This window comes from Onychomys torridus, chromosome 7 (genome assembly GCF_903995425.1).
Source record: "Onychomys torridus chromosome 7, mOncTor1.1, whole genome shotgun sequence".
NCBI classification, from domain to species: Eukaryota; Metazoa; Chordata; class Mammalia; order Rodentia; family Cricetidae; genus Onychomys; species Onychomys torridus.
This window is the reverse complement of record NC_050449.1, coordinates 82,071,829-82,095,733: the sequence shown is the minus strand read 5'-3', so window position 1 is coordinate 82,095,733 and position 23,905 is coordinate 82,071,829. Positions and strand designations below refer to the sequence as shown.

General features: G+C 42.0%; 1 protein-coding gene across 2 annotated transcripts in view; it reads right to left on the bottom strand.

The window, feature by feature from the left end:
* Positions 1 to 929: 929 nt before the first annotated feature.
* The window catches only part of Mthfs (methenyltetrahydrofolate synthetase), a 30,057-nt gene continuing 7,081 nt past the window's right edge, over positions 930 to 23,905 (bottom strand). For both annotated transcript variants that reach the window (XM_036193194.1, XM_036193195.1), the window contains exon 3: positions 930 to 1,327. In XM_036193194.1, the coding sequence (XP_036049087.1) occupies positions 1,095 to 1,327 (233 nt within the window). In that variant the 3' untranslated portion in view covers positions 930 to 1,094. The remainder of the gene's footprint in view (positions 1,328 to 23,905) is intronic.

Below are 23,905 nucleotides of genomic sequence, written 5' to 3'. Positions count from 1 at the left end.
AAAGATAATACAGGAAGAGAGGGAAGAGATGATAGAAGAAGGGTAAGGGGCCCCTTACAAGAGCTTTCTTCCACAGTGGAAGGTGGCATCTCACTGTTAAAAAGTCTCCAAAATACTCCAGCTGGGAGAGTCCACATTAGATTCATGTCTTGTCAGATCACTCCTGAAATAAATTGGAGGCAAAAGAAGCTGAGCATGAAGCTGCCTACTTCAACTGAGAAATGCTGAGGGTTGAGGAAAATAGCAGCAAGATGAGAGAGAAGAGAGAACAGATGCATACAGTATCCCAGAGGCAATGCCAGCAGGAGCTGGTGACAGGCTGCAGGTGGGACCTAAGCAAGCAGTCACGTCCAGGAAGACCCCTGAGTGTCTTGTGATAACCAAATCTCTTCCCACCCCTCAACAAAATTACCTCTCCCTGGCTGTGAGGCCATCTGCCAATGTCCAACCCATGGCAGCTTCCATTTCCAAATGGAACCCATGAATCAACAGAAATGATTCCTAATGTATATCAGATCTTAAAGTCCTAAGGGCCAGAGACCAATCAACTGAATCAAAGTATGTAAACCACAAATGATTCCTATCTATTCACCACATGAAGCTATGAAGTGTCGTACATAAAACTTCAAGGTGAGTGAATGAAGCCATGATTACGTGGTATAATATTCTTGGGGAATATTTTATCCATAGCAAGTACTGCCAAACCAATTAATAACAGCTGAGTCTCCATATGCCAGAGCAATCAGGCCTATGACTGGACATTAAGAAATAGAGCCTTCACCCCCAATTTCTATGTTTCTCTAATACTCATAAATATTTAATTTAAACTGCAAGGCAGAAAGGTCAACTTACCATCTTAACACCAGGAAGCTAAGCTGAAAACCATAGAGCTTTTGCCTCCATTTGAATTAATATTCTAGTACTCACTCTTCTATTGATTTGTAAAAATGGTTTTATGGTAGATACTTTATATTTACACTAAAGAAACACAATCCATATTCACTTTAATGTGCCATTTTGACTCATTTCTGACAAGGGGAAAATACACATATTTTCCTCACACAAAACAGTGAGCATGGCTGTCATCGTCTGACTTAAGATGCTGGAGAGTCTTCATAAAGGACTTCATCTACCTTCATGTCGTGCTCATCCACTGGGACCTGGGAACAGATCTGCTCTTTGAAAGCCAAAGCCAAGGTGTAGGGCTTCACTTCCTGATGCTGCACACAGCGCTTCAGGTAGGTGTCATAGTAGCCCTTGCCCCGCCCTAGCCGGTTGCCATGTCTGTCAAACCCGAGGCCTGGCAAGAAGATGAGGTCAAGTCCACCTGTGGAAACAGGAATGTATTTGGAGTATCAATGATTACTGCAAGATCACTTCAGGATAGCATCTAGGTTTTATTTCTAATAATATCAATGCTTTTTATAATTTTTAAAGAAATATATGATCTTTGTGAATTATGAAAAGAATCAAATTGGACAAAGAAGGAAATAATTATTCAGCTACTTAGTCCTGTATCCATCCTTCAGCAGTTCTTGGCAGACTCCTGGCCTCATCCACACCAGCTAGAGGGTTCTCCAGGGGCAGAGCCTCACAACTTCCTTTAATTCTAATATGCACCTGATTCTACACACCTGTCCAGTTTGGGAGAGAGTACCCTGGGATAATGACAGATGGAGGGGTATGAGAGGGTAAGGGAAAAACAGAAACGATGGAGCTATTAAGAGTACCAAGCAGCCCACTCCTCTTCCTCTCCCTCCCACTGGCAGGCAAAGGTAGGCTGAGACTGTCAGCTTAGCTGGGGCTAACCACTCCAACAGCACTGCTGGCAAGGATACTATGGTTGGAAGCCAAGGACTCTCCAGCACAGGGTGCTAGAAGTAGTGTTGTTCAGACTGCCAACTAGACTGGCCCCGGCTTTAAGCAGCGCTGACTTCCTGTGAGGTGAACTCCACTTCCTCTTCCTGGCATGTACCTGTCCACCCTACCTGGCAACATCCCACACTGAAGAGCTCAGGAGCAGTCTGATCCAATCCTCTAAGCCTGCCTATCTATTCCAAGACCTGCTTGCTAAAACACGTGTGTCACTAACCGTTCCTCTCTGTCCTGTCCCTGTCATTTATCACTACAGAAATGAACAGTGTCCTAAATACTTGGATTGAACCAAGGGTCCTCTTTGTGTTTCCAGAGCAACTGTCTTCTAACCCTGTAACACACATACATTCTCTGTGATTTTCCTCTCTCCACGATGAGCAAAAGGCATTTTGTAAAGTCCTCAGAGGGGACCCAGAGTACCTGCCTTCAGGAGATGGAATGCTCAATCATACCACAAGGACCTGTGCTCAACTATGTTTATAGCAGCATTATTTGTAATAGCCATAATGTGGAAACAGCCTAGATGCCCCTGAACTGAAGAATGGATAAAGAAAATATGGTACATATACACAATGGGAAAACAGCAGAGAAAAACTATGACACTGTGAAATTTGCAGGCAAATGGATGGAACTAAATATCATCCTGAGTGAGGTAACCCAGACTCAGAAAGACAAATATGGTATGTACTCACTCATAAGTGGATACTAGATGTAAAGCAAAGGGTAACCAGACTATGACCCACAGCTCCAAAGAAACCAGGAAACAAGGAGGACCCTAAGAGAGATGAATGGATCACCCTGAGAAGGGGAAGCAGATGAGATCTCCATGAGTAAACTGGGGGTGAGGAGGGTAATAGAGGGGAGGGGATGGGGGGTAAGAACATGAGGGAACAGGATGGTTGAGCTGGGGGAGGGACGGAGTGGGAGAGCAATGAAAGAGATATCTTGATAGAGGGAAACATTATAGGGTTAGGAAGAAACTTGGTGCTAGGAAAATGCCCAGGAATCAACAAGGATGACCCCAGCTATGACTCCAAGCAGTAGTGGAGGGGGTGCCTGAACTGGTCTTCTCTAATCAGATTGTTGAACACCTTAACTGTCATCATAGAGCCTTCATCCAGTAACTGATGGAAGCAGATGCAGAGATCCACAGCCAAGCATCAGGCCAAGCTCCAAGAGTCCAGTCGAAGAAAGGGAGGAAGGATTATGTGAGCAAGGTGGGGGGGGGGGGGGGGAGGTAGATCATGATGGGGAAACCTACAGAGACAACTGAATCAAGCTCGTGGGAATTCATGAAGGCTAGACTGACAGCTGTGGAGCCTGCATGGGACCAGACTAGGCCCTCTGCATGTGGGAGGCAATTGTATAGTTGGGTCTGTTCAAGGGACCCCTAGCAGTGGAATCAGGATCTATCCCTGATGCATGAGCTGGCTTTCTGGAGCCCATTCCCTATGGTCAGACACCTTGCTTACTCCTGATGAAGTGGAGAGAGGCTTGGTCCTGCCTCAGCTGAATGTATCTGGCTTTGTTTACTCCTATGAGAGGCCTTACTCTTTTGGAGGAGGGGATAGGAGTAGATCAGGGGGTGGGGAGAAGGCTGGGGGGGAACGGGGGGAGGGATGAGAGGGAGATCTGTGGTTGGTATGTAAAATGAATTTTAAAAATTTCTTAAATAAAAAAACAACAACAAAAAACAAATTCCACGGCACATTCAAGTGGTAATATATTAATCTACCATAAAATAGAAGAAAATTTTATAGTAGTGGGCATGGATGAACTGTAAGGATACTATGCTAAATGAAAAAAAAAATCACATAAACACACAGACTATCTGATTCCACCCACAGGCATCTAGAATAGTAAAATTTTTATAAACAGAAAGCAGAATTCCCTTTGCCAGAGGCCTGAGGAAGATGCTTTGATAAACCATCTTTTGATTCAACATTTTAGTCATGCAAGATGGAAAAGTTCTAGAGGTCTGTGATATGACATTGTGTTTAGAGCCAAAACAAATGCACTCTACACCTACAATTTAAGAGGTTACATCTCATGTGGCATACTAGATAACATAATAAAAAGTATAAAAGCAAAGCAACAGAACAGCCAGGAGAACCACCAGTGCCAGCTCCTAAGAGGAGAAGGGAGAGATAACCACCAGTGCCAGCTCCTAAGGAGAGAAGGCAGAATTCTGGAGCCGCCACATTTATGCTGGTGGAAGAACAGAATGCAGAAAGGAAATAGATGAGGAAGGCCATTCTTTGCCCTCAGGCTAGAGGTAAGCTTGCTGTCATTGCCCTCCTCCTCCCTGCTCTGTCCACCCTGCACTTGGTCTGCTGCTCTCCCTGGAGTCTACCTCACAGAGCTGAGTGTATATGTCTCGGAGACTCCATTGGGTAGCAAATTTCCTTGCATGCCATAATTTTTTCCAAGTCATGCTGCATGTTTGAATTTTAGTAGACTTCTAGAGCACAAAGACCCTGAAAGACAAGTACATGATCTTCAGATAGATCAATCCTGGTAATAACACCCCCTATTTTAATACCTCTAAAGTACATATATTTGGATTAAAGAAGTAATATTATGGGACAAAGTGAGTAAGTTTATCTTCACATGGCTGTTAGTTTGACGTGAACTCTAGAGCTGATAAACAGAAGTGAGAATGGCCTTTGGACTATTAGGTAACTCAAGAATCTGAAACTTCAGGGTACTGGCATTCTACTGGGGATGTTGGCTGTGTGTTCCTGCCCACAGGATTACCCCCACCCAATAACCTTCTACCATTTGTGGACTGTGGCCCCTGGTTCCAGTAGTTACTTAGGAAGTCTTTTCTGGTATGCTCCCACATCTACTATTTGTTTTTTCTGAATACATATTACATCCCTTACTTGACTTCATCCATCTGTAGTTGAAGTTCTTCCTGTGCCTTGCTCTACCATTCTTTCTTCCCTTCTCTCCTCTTTCTCTCTCTCTCTCTCTCTCTCTCTCTCTCTCTCTCTCACACACACACACACACACACACACACACACACACACCCCTCTGGGAATCTTCACACACCATAACACTACTTCTGGATGCCTCCTTTCTCCAGTGATGAAGAAATTAGTGGGAAAAGAAAATCATGTATGGCTCAATAAGCTTTCCATGCCATATACACTGGAGTGTGGCCCTAGACATACCCTAATGTACCACAAAGTAAAAATTCAGTAGGAAAAAAAGAAAAGCCTTCCTTCTTCACGCATATTCTTCCTGAAGCTCTGGCCTGGCCCTGTTTACAATCACCAAAGTCTCATTAACAGAGGACAATGATAAATTAGCACAGATATTAACACAGTGTCGACCACAATCCTGATTTTGTTTAACCCCTTGTGCTCTGACTTCACAGGCCCTGTTGGAGTAGAATGTAATTAACTAGGACAGGCAAAGAGTTCCACTCATTAGGACTGCAACAGGAATTTCAGGAAGAAGTCTCTTGGGATCGCCCAAATCCTTCTGCATAGTCATAGTTTATTGTTTATTTTTCTTGGGGGAGGTGTGGTTTCATAGCTTTCTTGCATTCAAAACTGTAAAGCTTACTTTGGCCCCAGCCTTATACCCTGTGTTTGTTCACAGTCTTTCTTTTCCCCTTATTTGGTACTGCTCTGAAGGCAGCTGGTAAGGGGCAAGGACCATGTTCCTTCCTAGCTTTGGGATCAAGGGCCAGTCACTTTCTAGTTCGTGTTTCAACATTACCACCTACAAATCTGCTTGGTCACCTGCTGGTCACGAACATTAAATTAGATAGCGCTTATGAACTCTGGTTAAGTACCATCTACGATAATCTCATTTATTATGAGACTTTCTCTTGGGAATTAAGAACTATGAGGCACCATTTCATGAATAGGCTGGCAGAGAAACTCCCAGTGAAATCAAGCACACTTACTTACTCCAGTCTTCCCTTACAACTGATTTCTGCATTCTTTCCTCCCCAGGGCTCAGCCAAAGAGGGAGCAAGAAACTAGGAGAGTGCAGGTGAAGAACCGGAGTTAGGTTGGTTGACTTTTGTTTTCTGTAAAGGGCCAAACAGTAAATAATTCAGGCTATGAGACACTGTGGGCCACAGGTCAGTTTTGTATTCTGAAAGCAGCCATAGGCCATATACATATGGATAACTGGCTATGCTTATTTACTAGCACAGGTAGAGGGCCAGACTGGGCCCACAGGCTGCAGTTGCTACCCTGTCATGGTATATGGAAAGTTTCTGAAACAAACACAGAAATGGAGTCAAAGGTGGAGAGGATAAGAACAGTATCTCTTCGGGGCGGCTGGGAGGCAACCACTGAAGTACAGGACACAGAGGAGATGGGAACCAGCAGAGCTGTGGACTCTTCATCAGCAACAGGTACCCTAGGAAGCAGGCTTTTGGAGAAAATGAAAGGGGATTTTGTACATGCTTCTACTCACCCTAGTTCTGAGGATTTAGCTCACCCTTGGGAACATCATTTTCACTAAGACAATGTCTTACTGATGTCTCTGATGACATCCTGAACTCAGACTCCTGGGACAGAGGTCTTGGTTTAGCTACTGGACTATCTCTGCCCTGATCCTGACAGTAAGTGGTGGAGCCCAAGAGATAGGAACAGCCTTTCTGCTCTAAATTCAACAGGCACAGTTCCTAGTGTCCCCCTTCTCCCTTTAGTTCTTTCTATCTTGCATTTCCTGACCACATCTTCCACACACTGTTCTTCAGGAACTTCTTGAATGTGGCAATGCAGTTGCCCCTCTGCACTAGGGCCAGAGATCTCGTTATTCTCAATGTTCTATTCCTCAGGCAAGTTCAACTGCTTAGCCCACTTCCTAAAACGTAAGCTTTTTCCTGACTCTTCCTCACTCAAAAGCATTTAGGCTTGGGGATGTAGCTCGGTTGAGGAATGTTTACCTACTATGCACAGAGCCCCATGTTTGATCTTCAACACTGCCTGAAATGGGCATGGGGAACCATGCATGTAATCCAGCCTGTAATCCTAGTGGAGGATTAGGAATTCAAAGTCATTCTTGGATACATAGAGTTCAAGGCCATCCTGGGTTAAATGAGACCTAGTCACAAAAACAATTACAAAAAAAAAAAAATCCAAAATACATTCAGTGAGTCACCTTCAATGATGACACCCAATTGTCCTTTCTTGTCTAAGCAAAGCCTCCTCTAGTCTCCCAGACATTACCCTCCACATCATTTCCCCTGTATATTCCTGTGACACCAGTTACATAACTGAATCATGTCTCACAAACCCACTTGTGATTTCCTGCTTGGATATCTGTGTTCCATCCCATGGCTACCTTATCTAATATAGCATTGGCCATACAACAAGCCTCAGCTACCACGCAGTTTTTTTGTCCAATCACTATGCTGTGACCTGCTCTTGCCCTGGGGACCAGTAAACAGTGGAAATCCTTTCTTCTTCCTAGGATTCTTTATAGCTCGGCTCTCTCTAAAACAGAAGAAAGAATGAGAGTGAGGGGGTGAAGGACACATTGAGCAGCCAGTGGCCATATTATATCTTTTTAGGTTCCTGACCATATCCAGGCAGTCACTTGCTTAGATCATCACATGAGACACCTGACTCTGAACCACAGTGTAGGGTCAAGAAGAGCAGAGTTCAGGAACCAATATTTGTGAAGTGTCCACCAATGCCCAGCATGCTACTATCCTCTAGGAATAAAGGGGTGAGTAAAAGTGCTGATCTATAGGCAGACAAGAGGGTTCAGACTGCTCTTCACTTCATACACAAAAAGCAATTCAGAGAGCTCAAAGGGCTCTTCAGTCATTGAGTTCAAAGAGAAAGCTATCCCAGGAGGGTCAAGATTCAACATCTACACTGTTCCCACTGCTAACAGGTACAAGTGTGGTTGAACAAAGGGATGGAAGAAACAGAGCCACAGGCCAACTACTTTAGAGGCCATGGTCAGTACAAAAACACAGCTCTCACCTCAAAGGGAATAAGGGATAAATTATTCTAAAGCCAAATATTAGTGGTCGTGGGCCAGAAACATGGATTCAGGTTATTCCAAATACCATGCCCCAGAGTGATAACAGTTTTGTGAAGGCTTTATAGTTGCAGAACAAAAGAAAGTCACATCAAGACATTCTTCAAATACATGGTGGGAGCATCAGATAAGGCCAGTGACAGCAAAGCAAGGGAATGGCAATTATAGACTTCAGGTGGTATCTGGTGGCATCTTAGCCTTTGGGTTGGTGGGAATTAGTGGTTTGTGAGTATATCACAAAAGGATTTCACCTGGTAACCACAAGGATGTTGGATATAACACAGAGCTGGGCAATGAATAAGCTATTGGTGGGCTAAAGATAGCTCATAATAATTGAGTTACAGATCTTCAGCATTCTAACTCTCCACAATCACATAAACTCTAAACAGCTTTGTAGAATTCTTAACACAAGTGAGGCCTTTTTTGTGGAGGAGGGACATCATACCATTGTACTGAGAAATGGACTATGCAGGCTTCTAGACAGGCTGCCAGGTAGGTATCTCCCAGCACTGCCATGTATTTAACTACAAAACATCAATCAAAACAACCTTCACCTAAAACCTTGAATGAATAAGCATATTATGATGTAAAGCTTCCCTGAACTATTAATACCAAATGTCAACTTAATCAACTATTGCATGCCTCCTCCTTAGGTCACATTGCTGACTGCAGAGACTCAGGCATGGCCATCAAACATGTTTCCCCAGCACAAAGAACCTGAAATCCCCAAACAAAACACAAGGGCCAGTAATTCATGACAGCTCTTAGGACAGACTGAGAAATCAATACTCCAAACACATCATGGTTGTGTTAGAGCAGACTAACACACGATGCTTACTCCTCACAGAAAAGCAATGCAGAACACACAAGGTAATAAACCAAACCAATTATGTGTTACAATAAGATATAGTCAACTTCTGATTATATGTATAAATGGTTTTGAAAAAAAATATTGTTTTTCTGGGCCAGCAAGATAGTTAAAGGTGCTTGCCAACAAGTTACACAGCGAAATCAGGGAACTGACTCCCCACAAATTGTCCTCTGACTCCACAAGACATACACACACACAATGTAATAAAAATTTAAGAAAATAAAAAGAAAAACCTCTAAACCCATGAAGAATTAATCAACTAAATTACCTAATGGAAACAGGTAATTAAAACATATTTATATCATAAATGCATTTTCACTCTGTCCTAATATGTTTTGGCCATGTGCACCAATGTGCATCAAAATACAGAATTGATATCTATCACCAGAGCACTAGGCCAAGCACACCCCCACCCCGGGTAAGTTGTATTCCTGGGTAAAACAGGGCACTCTGCTGAACAGGCAGTGGTGCATCGCAGCATAAAACAGCCTATATGCCTCACTTTCAAACCTAAAGATATTATAAGTGTGAGGCTTGACTCAACCCCATGAACACTATGTGTTTAGATGAAAGAAGTAGTCACAGATCCAGATTGGAATCCAGAGGGCACCCACTGAGGTTTTCAGGGTTTTTTGTCTTGGAACAAAGAACGAGACCATGGACATATGGATAATGGTAGAAATGGAGGCCATTTCTTAAGAAAGAGAACACTTCCAAGAGTAGCAGGCCAGAGAGCTGGGACAGCTCCCCAGCTCAAAATCCCTGGGCCATTAAAGTCATTACCCTTTATGGAGCATTTACAAAGTACTTGCCTCTCCCAATTTTGTACATCTGTCCCTTCCATGCAGTCCTGATGAGAAGAATTTCTGTGTTTCTGCCAAATCACCTCTCTCACATAAACCCTGATCCTCTGTGCCCTACCTTCCTCTGCAGTCAAAGGAGACAGGGCTTTAGACTCTTCTAGACAAAGCAGAAACACAGAAGGAACCTAAAGCTCATATGGCACTAACTGCTGAGCAGCTCCACACAGCAAACTAAGATGGCCTAGGAAGACAGGCGCTCTTCTCTCAACAATGTCTATGCACTCCTGTGAGTCCATCTAAGGAAGGATACAGAGAGAAGTAGCTGCCTCTGAGAAGAAAAGTTGGAGAACACAAGGAAGATTCTGGATAAAAAGGGACCCTACACTTCCACACTACTCCTTGTGAATTTTTATAACACGGACACACAAAGCTAGAAATGTAAAATTCTTCCTCTTAAATGTCAACCTTCTGTGTGATGGCAAGAGCCTAGAAGACAGTCTAGCAATCAGTCAAAGGTCCTGGGTAGATGGCTGGGTTTGGGTTTGGATCCCACAACAACTATGGGTAGCTAAGACACTTCTAAGTAACTGAAGCTCTCCTTAAAACCCAACTTCTTAAGATGGGACAAATACTACCAACTTTACAGAGAGACTAAGAACATAAAGGAAGTATGTCAAAACTCAATAAGGTGCTCAGTAAATGCAGGCTTCTCTTATATTTACAGATATGAAAATGCCTACTCTCTGTTGACTCTGAAAGTTTTTTTTCTTAAAAGAGTTATTTAGATTTATCAGCCCAAACCCTTTCCAAGAGCAAGCCTAACTCTCTACTGCCATCTGCTGTCAGACAGAAAATGTGCAGGCAGGTGCCATCCACAGGAGATGCTATAGCCAGGAGCCAAGCATGAACCATGAAGGCTCTCAGAAATGGTGGCTTTACACAGATGTGATGGGAAAGCAATCTGGTTATAAACCACCCTTCCTTTTGCAGAGGATCCTCTGTGAAGTGTCTGTTTCTAAGAGAAGCAGGAACAATGGCATTAATCCGTGATGCTTTCTTCCAGCTGTACTGTCCACTTCACAGACACACCCTCACATCACCTGCCCACAAACCCCACAAGACACATTATCATCTCCTTTTTTTTCCAAACGGGAAAGTCATGATGTAATCTGGCGAAGTCACATGGCCAGTGAGGCTGAGACTCTGGTGCTGGCAAAGATGGGAGCTTCTTGTTGGAGGGTAAAGCCCAGAAAGACTATTCTACTACATCCACCATGGAAGCAGCTCAGTCACACCAAATGCAGCATCTATACTAATCAGGCTTGGGGCGCGGTGTGGACGGATGACACAGAAATTGGGAGAAGGGAAGAAGTTCAGCAGAGGGGAAGTTACAGGGCAGGCAGTGCTCAGGTAGTAACTGCTGGGGAGCACGGGCCATCCACAGACCTGCAGCAGGTAGGAGTAGCGAGAGGGTGCCTCTGGTACCAGCAGCGTGGCAGCTAGAAGGGCTGCTGGGCAGGAATGTGGGTGCTGCACGGGGTACAGTGTTAACACTCCAGCTCATGCTTCACCATCCTCTGGTCTCTAACATGTCCGCTAAGTTGCCCTTTGTGGGTTTTTATCAAGTGGAAAGTGAAAAAGGCTGTGAGTCCGGTGGAAGCTAACCAACAGACTTAAATGTGGTTGTCATCAGTGGTTACGTCTGGGTATGGAGACCTGGATAATTTTCAGTTCCTACTTTATGTCTCATCTTTCTGATCAAACACTGCTGGATCTGTTTGTTTTATCTGGACATAAAATGACTATCCCAGTGCTATAATGGAGTAGAGACTAGAGAAAACTTTGGCCCATAGCCAGGGTAACAAGGTAAAAACAAAAATACAGTGAAACCTAGGTAATGGTGGCAGAGCTAAGGACAACCCCCAACAGAAAAAGGTGAAGGATGAAAACAGGAGCCTCATCTTGGATTCCAGTCATTACTCATTCCCACAAGTCAGCTGTGATGCTACGGTATATAAAAAGAGGAATATTACCTGAAAGTGGGACTCCATGATACAGCTTTCATGACATCACCATCCACGATGGAGCGGGTCTTAGCAGTGATGTAGCTGTATGGGGGCCACCCACTCTCTTGTAAGCAACCCCATCACCAATGTTCCTATAAACAAGCCTAATAAACAAACTCAGCGGTTTACCACATTGGACTAGGGTGGAATCCTCACTTTGGTTGGTGTTAGTGCTACATCTGGGGTAAATAGATGCCTTTTCACATCTTCCCAGGACAAGGCAATGCAAAAACTGAGCACAGCTATTTTCTGTGTGTGTGTGTGTGTGTGTGTGTGTGTATAGGAATATTCTAAAATATTTCTAGTCTTCACCAGGAGACACGATTCAAATCATGTTAAGTATTTTCTTAAGCACTTAAAAATTTAATTATATCTTGACCAACACCTTATCTAGAAAATATGCCTCAAACATTAAGATAACAGGGAACAGGTAGCAATTATCTGACAGTTATTTTTATTAGACATCATGACCATCACTGCTATCCCTATAAACAATAATCATAACCATATATGAAAAACAGCAAATATGTTACCAAAAACCAAAGTGAGTAGAGGGGAACCAATTCTGTGTGGGTATGGTGCATGTATGTGTGGCAGGAATGTAGTGTGTATGTGTAGGTGTGCACCCACACAGGTACATGGAGGCCAGAGGAGGACAGCTAATGTTCTACCACTCTCAACTTTATCCCGGTGAGGTGAGATAAGTACCAGAGATCCTCTGGTCTCCACCTTCCCACAGCACTGGGAGAATAGGCCTGGCTTTTTGCTTGGGTTCTGGGGGTTTATATTCAGTCCTCATGCTTGTACAACAAGCAGTCTTACCCTCTGAGCCATCTCCACACTCCCCAATTCATTAACGACATAGGTTTGCAACCCACAGCCTACCAGCCAAATACTGCTATAAAGCTTCCCCGGAACTCAGCCACACTTTACTTTGCCACTAAAACGGAAGGAAGAGTCAGTCCCTGAAACAGATGCAGTACCAGCCACCAAGCCTCAAATATTTACTACCTGCTCCTTCACAGGAAAGGTTGCCAGCCTTTGATTTGGGCATCTTCCTTAGGGCTTAAAGGCAGAGAAAATCAAACTTCAGTTCATACTATCTTAGAAGATATGGACTAAAATAAGTATTATGGAAGGAGATATTAAATTGTTTTCAATGCAAAAAAATGTAGAGAAGCAGTATTATCTAATCAAATAATATTCCTAAATGTTACTTTGATACTGAGTTTGGGAGATATTAATGGTCAGATGGCTCTAAACAGGATAATAAAAGCGGGAAGAAATGAATAAATGATTTTCCTATGCTTTTTCTCTAACCTGAGTAACCTCTGGTTATGTGATTTTCTTAAAAAAAAGAGGACGACAGAAACTCTTCTGTCTAAGCTAATGAGTCTTAGAACTCTTTTTCTGAGTGACACAATAGAGAAATAAATAAGAGAACCACAGAAAGTCAAAATACTTACAACCCCACTTATGTGTATCTAAAGCAGTCAAGATCACAGAAATGGAAAGAACCAGTTCCTTAGGGCTGGGAGGGAGATCATCTGGTGTGAATGCCATCTTTCAGTGGGCAGTTTCAGGTCCCTAAATGTATTTTTTTTTCTTTTGGTTTTTGGTTTTTTGAGATAGGTTTCTCTGTGTAGTTCTGGCTGTCCTGGAACTCCCTCGGAAGACCAGGCTGGCCTCAAACTCACAGAGATCTACCTGCCTCTACCTCCAGAGTGCTAGGGTTAAAGGTGTACGCCACCATGGCCTGGCAGAGATCTGTTACACAAGAGCTGAGTGAACTTAACACTGCTGAATGGAGTGTTTCAGGGGGGCAAAAGTGTGGATTCTATACTCTGTGCTTCCTTATAATAATAAAAAAATAATAAATATGATAGGACAGGTAGCACAAAAGAGAAGGGCGAAGCTACCAGCATCATTAATGAATTAAAATGTGGCTTACTCTCAAAGCAGTATTTTTCAACCTGTGGGTCGGGACCCTTTGAGGAGGTCACATGACTCTTTCACAGGAGTCACTTAAGACCATTGGAAACACAAATATTTACAGTATAATTCATAAAAGTAATATAATTAGTTATGAAATAATTTTATGGTTGGGGGTCACCACATGAAACACTGTATTAAAGGGTTGCAATCATTAAGAAGGTTGAGAACCACTGCTTTAGAGTAATGAAGAGCATCTCTTCCAGGTACAGGGTAAGTATACCTTTGGATTTCTTGCTATCTGTCTTACTTTGTACATGATGAGCGCACAAATTCTTTATCCTAGTCAGTTATAGTTCTGTCAATTTCCTCAGCCTTGAGACTTCAGCAAAATGGAAACTGCTTGCTGGCTTCCATCTCTTGTTTTACTCAAATGTTTAACAGACACTTGAAAGCCCAGCAGGATCTCTGGTTCGGCAAATGTAACTAGACTTACAGTATATTCCTCCAGTTTGCTCTCATCCTCAATGTATAGGAAGCCTCCAAGCTCAAGTGATATGATCCTTGTGCACCAGAAGAACTTTTACTGTTGCAAAACCAAAGTTAAAGTAAGACAATGCTATGAAATAGTATCACCTAGGTCTCTATAACATCCTTTTCCAATGAATTATGGTAATTTTTCTACTCCAGCTAGCCTTGTTATCTGCTTCAATTCATCCTTTTCTGGTGGGTAAAAAACTTCATCTTGAAACCCTTAATGCACCCTAAAACCAGCTTGACAAGAAAGGGGAAGCAGAAAAAAAATTCCAAAGCTTGACATTCTATCAGAAATGCAATGCAATCAAGTCAATAAATAGCCATTATTCACAACTCAATGAATACAATGTCAGCCCCACCCAAAGAACTATAAAGAGCATGGGAAAGGTATATACCAAGAAGGATGAACAACTCACTCAGCTAAAAACACACCCAAGAAGTTGAGTGTAGGAAAACACCTAAATTGTAATAGGAATAGAGTAGTGTAAGTGCCACGGCAATATACAGAAAGGAGATACCCCACTGGCAAAGGGGTTAAGTCCAGGAAAATGACATTAAGGAAGTGGGAGCTGGAAGAATAGAACTTCCAGGAATCTGCAAGAGGGGCCGTGATGGCCTGCGATATCGAAATAAGCCAAAGCATAGATTTGGAGAGCGTGGCATGTGTTCAGGGACAGTAATGGTTGCCTCTGGAAAACAAGACAGCAGGTCCATAGCATACACATAGAAAAGTGTCGCCAGTACCTAGGGAAGAAACTCACTAGATTCCATCGGGAGAACCAGGGAAGCCCTTGGGCAGCTTGACAGGAAAATCGGGGGAATGTGAGTGGCCATGAGAGGCCAACTGAATCTCCAAGGAAAATAAATACCACTGTGAGGTGGAGAAGGCCCGGGACCAGTGAGAAGCATCTTTAAGACTACACAGAAACAGACTTAAACCATTCCTAGCATTTAAAAATGCTACATTAACATATTCCTACATAAGCAAGCCCACTCCTTATGAAAATGCAGTATTAAACTGCACAGCATTCCCACATTCCCTGAGCACTCTGAAGGAAGGCTCAGGAGAAGGTCCTCCCTCTCTGGCTACTGGTTTGTAATCAGACCCCAGGAACTTGTATCCCCATGCATCCCACCAGACAACTGACTCTTTTAAAGACCCTTTCAAGACCTTGGAAGCAGAAGCTTAAAGGAGTTCCCCTGCAGGGTACTCGGGTCAACAGGGGTACAGTGGGTGCTCACCACATAATGAGGGAGAACCTTCTAGAGCCTAGCAATTACATGCCTTCCATTCGTTTGCATGTTATGAAAACCTGTTGTGTGCTGGTTAAAGGTGAGATGTTTCCTTAAAATGGATATTGTCCTCGCTATGACTTTGTCTAAGTGTTCATTTATTTGCACTAGTTTGTCTCTAGCCATAACATAGAAGGAAAATAACATGGTTTATCTGTTATCCCATGCATTTATTTAAAAAGATAATAAATTCCCCATAGTGTTTTTCCACACAGGGGGAACTGAATGGTTTGTATTACTTTCCTCCAAGGCAATGGATAAGGCGATGGGCAGAGAGGATGTGGGAGTTATTCTACTGGTATTAGACAAGTACCGACGCTGGTGTCATATGACTCAGATAAAGAACAGAATCCTTTTCAAAGGTCATGTTCACATCCAGTAATTCCATATCCAGCCAGCTGTTTCAGATGGTTACACCTGATTATACAGTTTAAGAATCTAGCAACTTATTCATCACAACTGAACTGCTGTCTATATACCCAAACAAATGGAACAGCATTTGCCTTTTTCGTACAAAGTGGGGCTTCTATTCTGGATTATACATCTTTATTTTCCATATTTTTAACAACTTCTGAAGATGGAGAGTCTTGAAACAAAAGCTCTTGGCTTGGCTTCACTGTTTACTTTGTGACTTTGATGAATAGTTTCCCACAAAGCCCCACTCCCTTACCAAAGGTAAAAGGCTGACTTGGATGGGCTCCAGTTGACTCCCACTTCAATGATTCCGACTACACTGTCAACTGACTAAGGGACAGAGGAATGTGGAGACTGTGGACAAAGGCACTGCTTCAGACTAACACATCTGTGAAACACTGACATCTGGTGGACTTGGAGGAAAGTATGCAATTCATCTAAGAAATCGCCTTGGAAACTATAGTTTGCACACCTCGTTTTGAAAACAGTTCATCAAGGATACATGATTCTTAGAAAATCAAAGCTTCAATGTTTGTTTTCACCAAACTTGAGAAATAATTTTTAAAAATCTTTCAGAAACTCCTGATCCTATTTAAAACTTGAGTCTATGATGCTATGCTTTTCTATACAACAGAAATCATCACTTTAAAGTATAATAGAGTAACCAGCTGGGATACACGTGTGTAATCACAGTACTGGAGGGGGGAGCAGATAAAGAAAATAGTGAGTTCCAGGCACTATCTAGCAAAAAACTAACACACACATACACACACACACTATACACACACTTTATCTCCTTCCCTCTTTATATCACTGAAAATACATATTATATCCATTATGTAAAAAGGAAAAATGTACACACAATAGTAACAAGTATAACCTGGCTAAAATACACTTAACAGTACACTAAAGGAAATGTGCAGAAGCAAAGTTAGGAGGACATGGACACATGGAGGATACTCTGCTAAAAGTTCTGTTGACTCTTTGGGCATACTTGTGCCTTCATCTTATCAGCCAGTAATCCTGTTCAACATACCTCAGAAACTATCTTATTTACAAAAAAGAAGTTTCTGTCAGAAGAACAAATATACCAAAACATCTTTAGTTACCCTCTAAACTCTTTGAATACTGAAAATTTAACTTGAAAGATTTATTTTACAATTTTTAGTTTTGTGTGGGTATGTGCATGTGAGTACAGATGCCTGTATACACAAGAAGAGAACTTTGGACCCTTTGGAGCTGGAGCTGCCTGATGTGGGCAGTAGATAGTGAGCTCAGGTCTTCTACAAGACTAGTACCTTCTCTTAACCAGAGCCATCCCTCCTGGAATAATGTGACTTTAAAAGTCCCCGGAATGTTTACACAGCTATCCTAAGACATCAAAGGCAACTCTCCATTGGGACATCCATGCCTACACTTGGGTGCGTGTTGTGTTTTTCCTAAATGAGTCTGTTTGTCTCTGTCTCCCTTTCCTCTTCTCCCTCTCCACCCTACTCTCTCAATATTGGTGCTTAAATGTATATTAAAAACTTTTCAAATAAACTCCATCTCTGTTACAGACTGTTCATCCTATAAATCTTTTCTGTGATGAAGTCAAGAATACTGGCTTCACTGGAGTGGAGATCTCTGAGAAGAAATCCTCAGGCTGAGCCATAGCAAGGCTATGTCTTCTTGCTCCTGTGGCTGTTTCCAGTTTAGGTGATGTCAACTATAATCCCAGGAACGAATTCACCTGAATATATAACCATAGAGCTCACTTTGTCCTCTAGACAAAAACCACAGATTGTTTTGCAAGTCTACAAAACTATGGCTGATAGGAACTGTTATCTACTGACCCAATGCCATACTATAATCTGTATAAAAATAAACAAAGGAAAATTCCTGGATTCCCTTATATTTAGATTTTGTTAAAATTAAACCAATGAGATATAAGGATTTCCAGAAAAGCTTCTTGCAGTAGGGACAGCTAACATTCAACCATGCCATCAGCTCCATTTTCCTTCTTGCTCACTACAGATGTGATGGCTGGATCCATAGAAGCCATTTCACAAGTAGGAAAGAATTGCCAAGACAATGGTAGCCCACTCTTTCATCTCCTTAAACTGATAGGCCATTGTCAACAATCACATGCCATTGAAATTCTATTCTCATTGCATAAAAACAAGTAATAAATAAGCCCTTTCCTTGTTTAAACTGTACTTCACAAGATTTCTGTTTCTTATAATCCAATATCATTACTAGCCAGACTGCATAATCAAATATATTAACCTAAAAAGAAATTTTTAATAAATTCCAAAAGTTCTGAAGTATTTGTGCCAATATTCTCTTACTCAAGGGGAATAGATAAGAAAATGGTTAGGACATTTAATAATGTTAAATATTGCTTAGGTCAATGAAGCATCTAATTCTATTAAGATAAATCAGATAATAATTAGACCAAAAGCATTTTATATCAAAATATTAAGTATTATTACCTTTGTATTAATATACAGGGAGGAATGAAAATAAATGAGTAAGGAATTGAGAAATATTACAGGCTAATACCAAGGTAATAACAAGGACAAAAATATTGATTACTTGAATGACTTATAAAAAGAGTAGGTAAGGGACAGATAATGAGATAAAGGGAGAAAGCAAGGAGTTGAGAAAACACAGGGAAGACAGAGATAGTACGAGAGAGGTACAGAAAAGGAGAGGAAGATCCATGGGAAGGGGAAGAAGAGCTGTGCCCTTCACATCACATAAGAACTTTCTTCAAGATCCCTGGCCCTAGCTCTGAATGTCCAAAGCCTGTGTTTCACCCACCTAATGCCTGACCAGCCCTTCCTTTCTTAACCAATCATCCTTACCTACACTGACACTGCCCACCCTGCCTGTTCACTGGACCCCTGGCTCTCTACATCCGTAACCCCTCAGCATGCTGACCACAGCAAGAAGTGTAGAAAATAAATCTACTGAACAAAGTGCAGATGTTTCAATGTTCTCTAGAGTTAGGTCAGTGGTTCTCACTCAATCTGGGGGTCGAAGGATGCTTTCACAGAGGTCACATATCAGATATCTTACATATCAGACATTTATAGTATGATTCATAACAGTAGAAAAATTGTATTTATAAAGTAGAAACAAAAATAATTTTATGGTTAGGGATCACCACCATATGATGAACTATATTAAAAGGTTGCAGTGTGAGGAAGGTTGAGAACCACTGAGTTAGGCATCAATAGACTAGTTTACTTGCCTATTACACTATGCTAGGAATAAAATCCAGCTGTGACTCTACCAGAAGAAGAGGTCATTCAATAAACACCATATATGGTTAGTACTTCATGAAAATAACTAATATTCTTTTTTAAAAAAAATATCAAGCTGGTAACTCAATTACTTGCCTAGTATGCATGAAGACAAGAACAGAGTTCAAGACCCGGTATGGCATAAACAAGGAATAGTTGTACACACCTGAAATCAAAGTACTAAGTACTTGCTAGGCAGAAGCAAAGGACCAGAAGTTCATAAGGTCAAGGACATAACAATGGTTAGGATTTGAGCAGGAGCTGGGCAGAGTGGTTCACAGACAGTTTCAGCTCTGGAAGCTGATGTTCAGGGTTTTAAGTATAAGGCCAACCTGGACACTATCTAGTTCAAGACCAGAATAGGTTATATAGATTCTATTTCCCACACCCCAAATGAAAGATGAAAGACTCCAGCAGTCAGAGAAAGAAGGTGACATTCAGTCGAGGTAAGCAGATGAATGAAAGCGAGACCACTCCCCCAAGGGGGGAGGGGACTATCAAACACCTCTTTTCTTCTTCCTGGCCATAGAATCTGGAATTATTTTCTAGGCAATAAAAACAACTTCTACTTGGTACAGTAATGCTATGCGGTTACATAAAGAATTCAGTGTCAAGGTCATCAGGGGTGAAGGCAAACTTTCATTTACTGACAAGGTTTACTTAAAATTTCCTTTTACCATGATTTTTCAATAAATTTTTTTTTCTAATTCAATGTCCGAGAAAAAATGTTACAATATATTATAACAAATTTTATTAATTGGTTTACTTATAATTCAAACTTCTTTTTAAAAGTCTGGGGCTTCTAATAATTGAATGTGTACAGAAACTTAAACCTAATAGCAATTTTAATGTCTCAATCACAGGCAATAAGAAAGAAATAGGGAAAGTACTCTGTTTCAGGTTCTACAGAGAGAGAGTTCTAAGTCACCTGGCTTAGTCCTTTAAAGAAAATCAAGTGTTCAACGGCACATTCAGTGAATCATTGTGTAAGCTGACCCACTTGGCAAGGCTTGGCCACAATCCCTAAGGGAAGGATCTTTTAATTTCAATTCACTGGGAGTTAACCAGAAGTAAATTACCACTTGGGAAAATCAGAATGTATTCTACAGTTGCTGCTACAAAAGATAAAATAGGATGTTCTGGAACAGATCCAGGGAAACCTATCATGAGTGCACTTACCATTCAAATTAAAAGCCAAAGCTGGCTTCTCTGTGCTTAGTTGAGTACAAAATGACTACAGAAAGAGATTAACTCATGAGCAGTATGGAGTTAGATACATGGGACTCTGTACAAGTTGCTCCTCAGGGAAAACATATCCCGTTGAATGCTATCACCAAGGGTACCTGTTCCATGTACAATGGTTCTAATGAACGCACCAGAGACAAGGAAAACGCAGGCAGTATAGTGATCTCAATGAACAATATCTTGGAAAAGTAGTTCAAAGGGCACTGTGTGAGGCAGAGGGTAGGTTGGGGATACAGCTCAGTTTATAAAGTGCTTACCTAGTTCGCTTTCCAGCACTGCACAAATCGGGCATGGTGGCAGATGCCTACAGTCCAAGCATCTGGATGGTAGAGGCAGGAGGAACATAAATTCAAAGCCACCCTCAGCAACATAGTGAGTTCCATACATTCCTGGGCTACCTGAGACCTCACTGCAAAAGGGAGATGCACCAGAATGGAAAACTAGAGAATTTGATGGCCTCCCACTCTCGTTAACTGCCTGTGTGTCCTCTAATAAGTCACTTGACCTCTCTAGGCTACCGCTAACTCATTGGAATACAGGGGAGACTACAGGACGGTAAGAATTTGTTCCGCTTTCTAGAATGCCTAAATCTGAAGGAAATTTGCTCTATGGTCCAGAGAAAGAAGCCACCCTACCTGCCATCACAACAGATAAATGTACAAAAGCACATATGAAAATGACCACTGTTTGATTTCTTTTTAGCTAAGACAATCTATTTCAAAAGTTTGAATAAAATCAATGAATAACATTTCTGTTGTGTAAAGGAGACCATTGCAAGACTCAGTATGGAAGCCCCACCTGCCCAAAGACCAGGTAACTTCCTGGAATGCTGGGGGTTGTACCAAGGCCTATGGGAAATACAGCGGCTGAACAGACTTGTCCTTTAAAAAGGCCTTACAACATGTGTTTCATTGCCACTCTCTGAGATTCTAGGGAGTGGTCCTGATCTGAGTCCATACTGGTCAGTACTTGACTAAAGTTTGCTTTCAATTTGGCTCAAAATTGTTGAACTGGCTTTTCTTTTTTTTTGAATCTCAGGATTAAGAAGATGGTTAAAGGTTTGCAAACACACTTCCTGTAAGAGAAGAGCTGCTAGAAACCACAACAAACCATGTGTGATCTTTAGCAACGTACTTCTTTGTTCAGTAAAAACTACACCAAAACCAAAAGTTCTCCTCAGCAGATGACAGTCATCTGTGCTCAGTGTCCCCAGGTTTCCACCAGCTGGCTGAGAATGTGGTAGCTGTGACAGTCTGGCCTGGTCCTTGTGCCTAGGGGCCACCCCAGGCTTTCAGTTGAACAATGAACACATTTGTTTGGCCTACAAAAGAGGAGATGTCTGCAGGTGTGTTCTCTTCATCTGAACTGGGGCCTAGCAACCATCTCAGTGCACCTTTGGGCTACAGAAAGAAGCCTGGTGGAGTAGGCCACCTTGACACAAACAAACTGGAACCATGTGGCAGGAGCAGAGATGTTCTCAAGAGAGGCAGTTGGGGTCATCCCGGTGGCTATCAGACAATTGAAACACTCACCCCCAAGGACTTTCTCTAGTAATAATACCATGCTGCAAGGATAGAAAGGCTAAATAAAATCTGGTGCCGGTCGGAGGAGGAAGTCTTCTCTATTTTTCACTGTGACTTGTCTCTTCAGTGGAGGAATTAGGGACAGGTAGCCAAGCCTGGCTTGTTGAGTCTTCTAGAACCCAGGCTTTTGACCTTAAACACTCCAGTAAGTTTCTGTTTCTTACCAACCTTTAACACAACCACTGTGTTGTGTTCAAGAAACCTTTAACATAACAAATACACAAGGTATCCCTGCTAACTCACAGCCTCCACTGCAGGTAAGCCAGCATCAGCAGCCACGGAGCAGTCCATGTTTCTCTTAACTCAATGACTTACCCAAAACCAGCCTGGAGAGAAGACAAATTCCAAGACCATCTCCCAGGAAGGCCCCTGCCAAACCCAGGGATAATGTTGACATCTCACACATGATATAAACAAACAAACAAACAAACAAATAAATCCCAGCATCTATAAAACTATTCCTGTGTATTACTTGTAACTTTTAAAATTCAGGTTTTCGTTCATGGATTGATCACCTATTCATTCATATGAGCATTCTTTGAAGCATTCTTTGAATTATAATAAATACTGGATTCACTTTGAGAAATTTCCAGAATGAATCAACATGTTGCTAGAGTTGTTAGGGTCAGAGCACAGACCCTGGCAACTAGAACAAGTCAGGCTCAGTCACTGCCCACAACAGGTCAATTCAACAATCATAAAAAGCAGAGAAAGAAGAGTAATCCAATGTGGCCACATTGAGGAGAAAAACAAAGAAAGAGCTTCAATGAATACCACCCAATCCATTTTCAGGTCCTGCAATAACGCTTACAATTATTATCTTGCATGTATTACTTACTTACTTAGTTATTCAGTTAGTCATGAAGGAGGGCAACACATGCTACAGAACATGTAGGAAGTCAGCCGTCAAGTTATAGGAGTCAGTTCTCTCCTTCCACATGGGTTCCTGGGTCAAATTCAAGTCCTGAGCTTAGTGACAAGCAACCTTTACCTATTGAGCCATCTCACCAGCCCCAAAGTTTATGTTTGAACAGCTGGCAAGAGTTGTGTATTAATGAGCAGTTCCACTCAAGGTGGGGTCATTGCCCCATCACTGTTCAAGCTCCAGCCTCTCCTACAAGTAGTCTGGAAAGTTGTCAGAACTGTACGAAATCACTTCCTGGGAGACAAGTTCCTTTTCTGGCTGCCACCAGGCTTCAGCTTTTTCCATCTCTTCTAGGGAAATTCCATTTTCTTGGGGAACCACTGTTTCAGTAATCTGATAGCTGAAGGAAAGGGCACCTGCATCTCTCCTTATACCTGTCTTCATTCCTGCCAGGATGGCTATATACACTACAAACCACATGATAGAGTACCTTAGACCAAGATCTCGGCCCCTAAAGAGACTAAGTCTATTAGCACAAAAAGAAATATACTCCCAAGAGGAATTAATAAAGCATGGGGATTAATGGTAAGTGCCAAGGATTTAAAAATCACAGAAGAAAAAGACTAGGGTGTGGAGAGCAGGCAGGGAAAATACTCAGCACTTAATGATGATGGCTGCATTTTACTGATTCCTCGTGATAACACACTGTGTAGCATTTAATTGTATATCATCCTACTTTACCTCATTACAAAACAGCTTTATTATTCCCAAATCTCGGGTGCTTTCAGATATTAAGTAATTTGCCCAACTGGTAAGGAACTGAACACAGATTGCAACTTGAGAGCTAGTGATCTCAGGCACTGGTCAGTAATGTTCTATCCTGAAGAAACAAATGGCACATTCTAGCCTGGAAAACAGCAAGCCTCACTTTCACAGAGGTCGACGAGCATGACAACTCAACCCCAGCAAAACAGCAGCCTCAGCAGCAAGGGCACCTTCACTGAGCACCTACTATGTGACTACTACCTTTCAGACATTATCTCACTGAAGCTCGGCGATAGCCCATGGGTAGGCTTCATGAGCTCCATGTCTGGGTGAGATGTCTGACT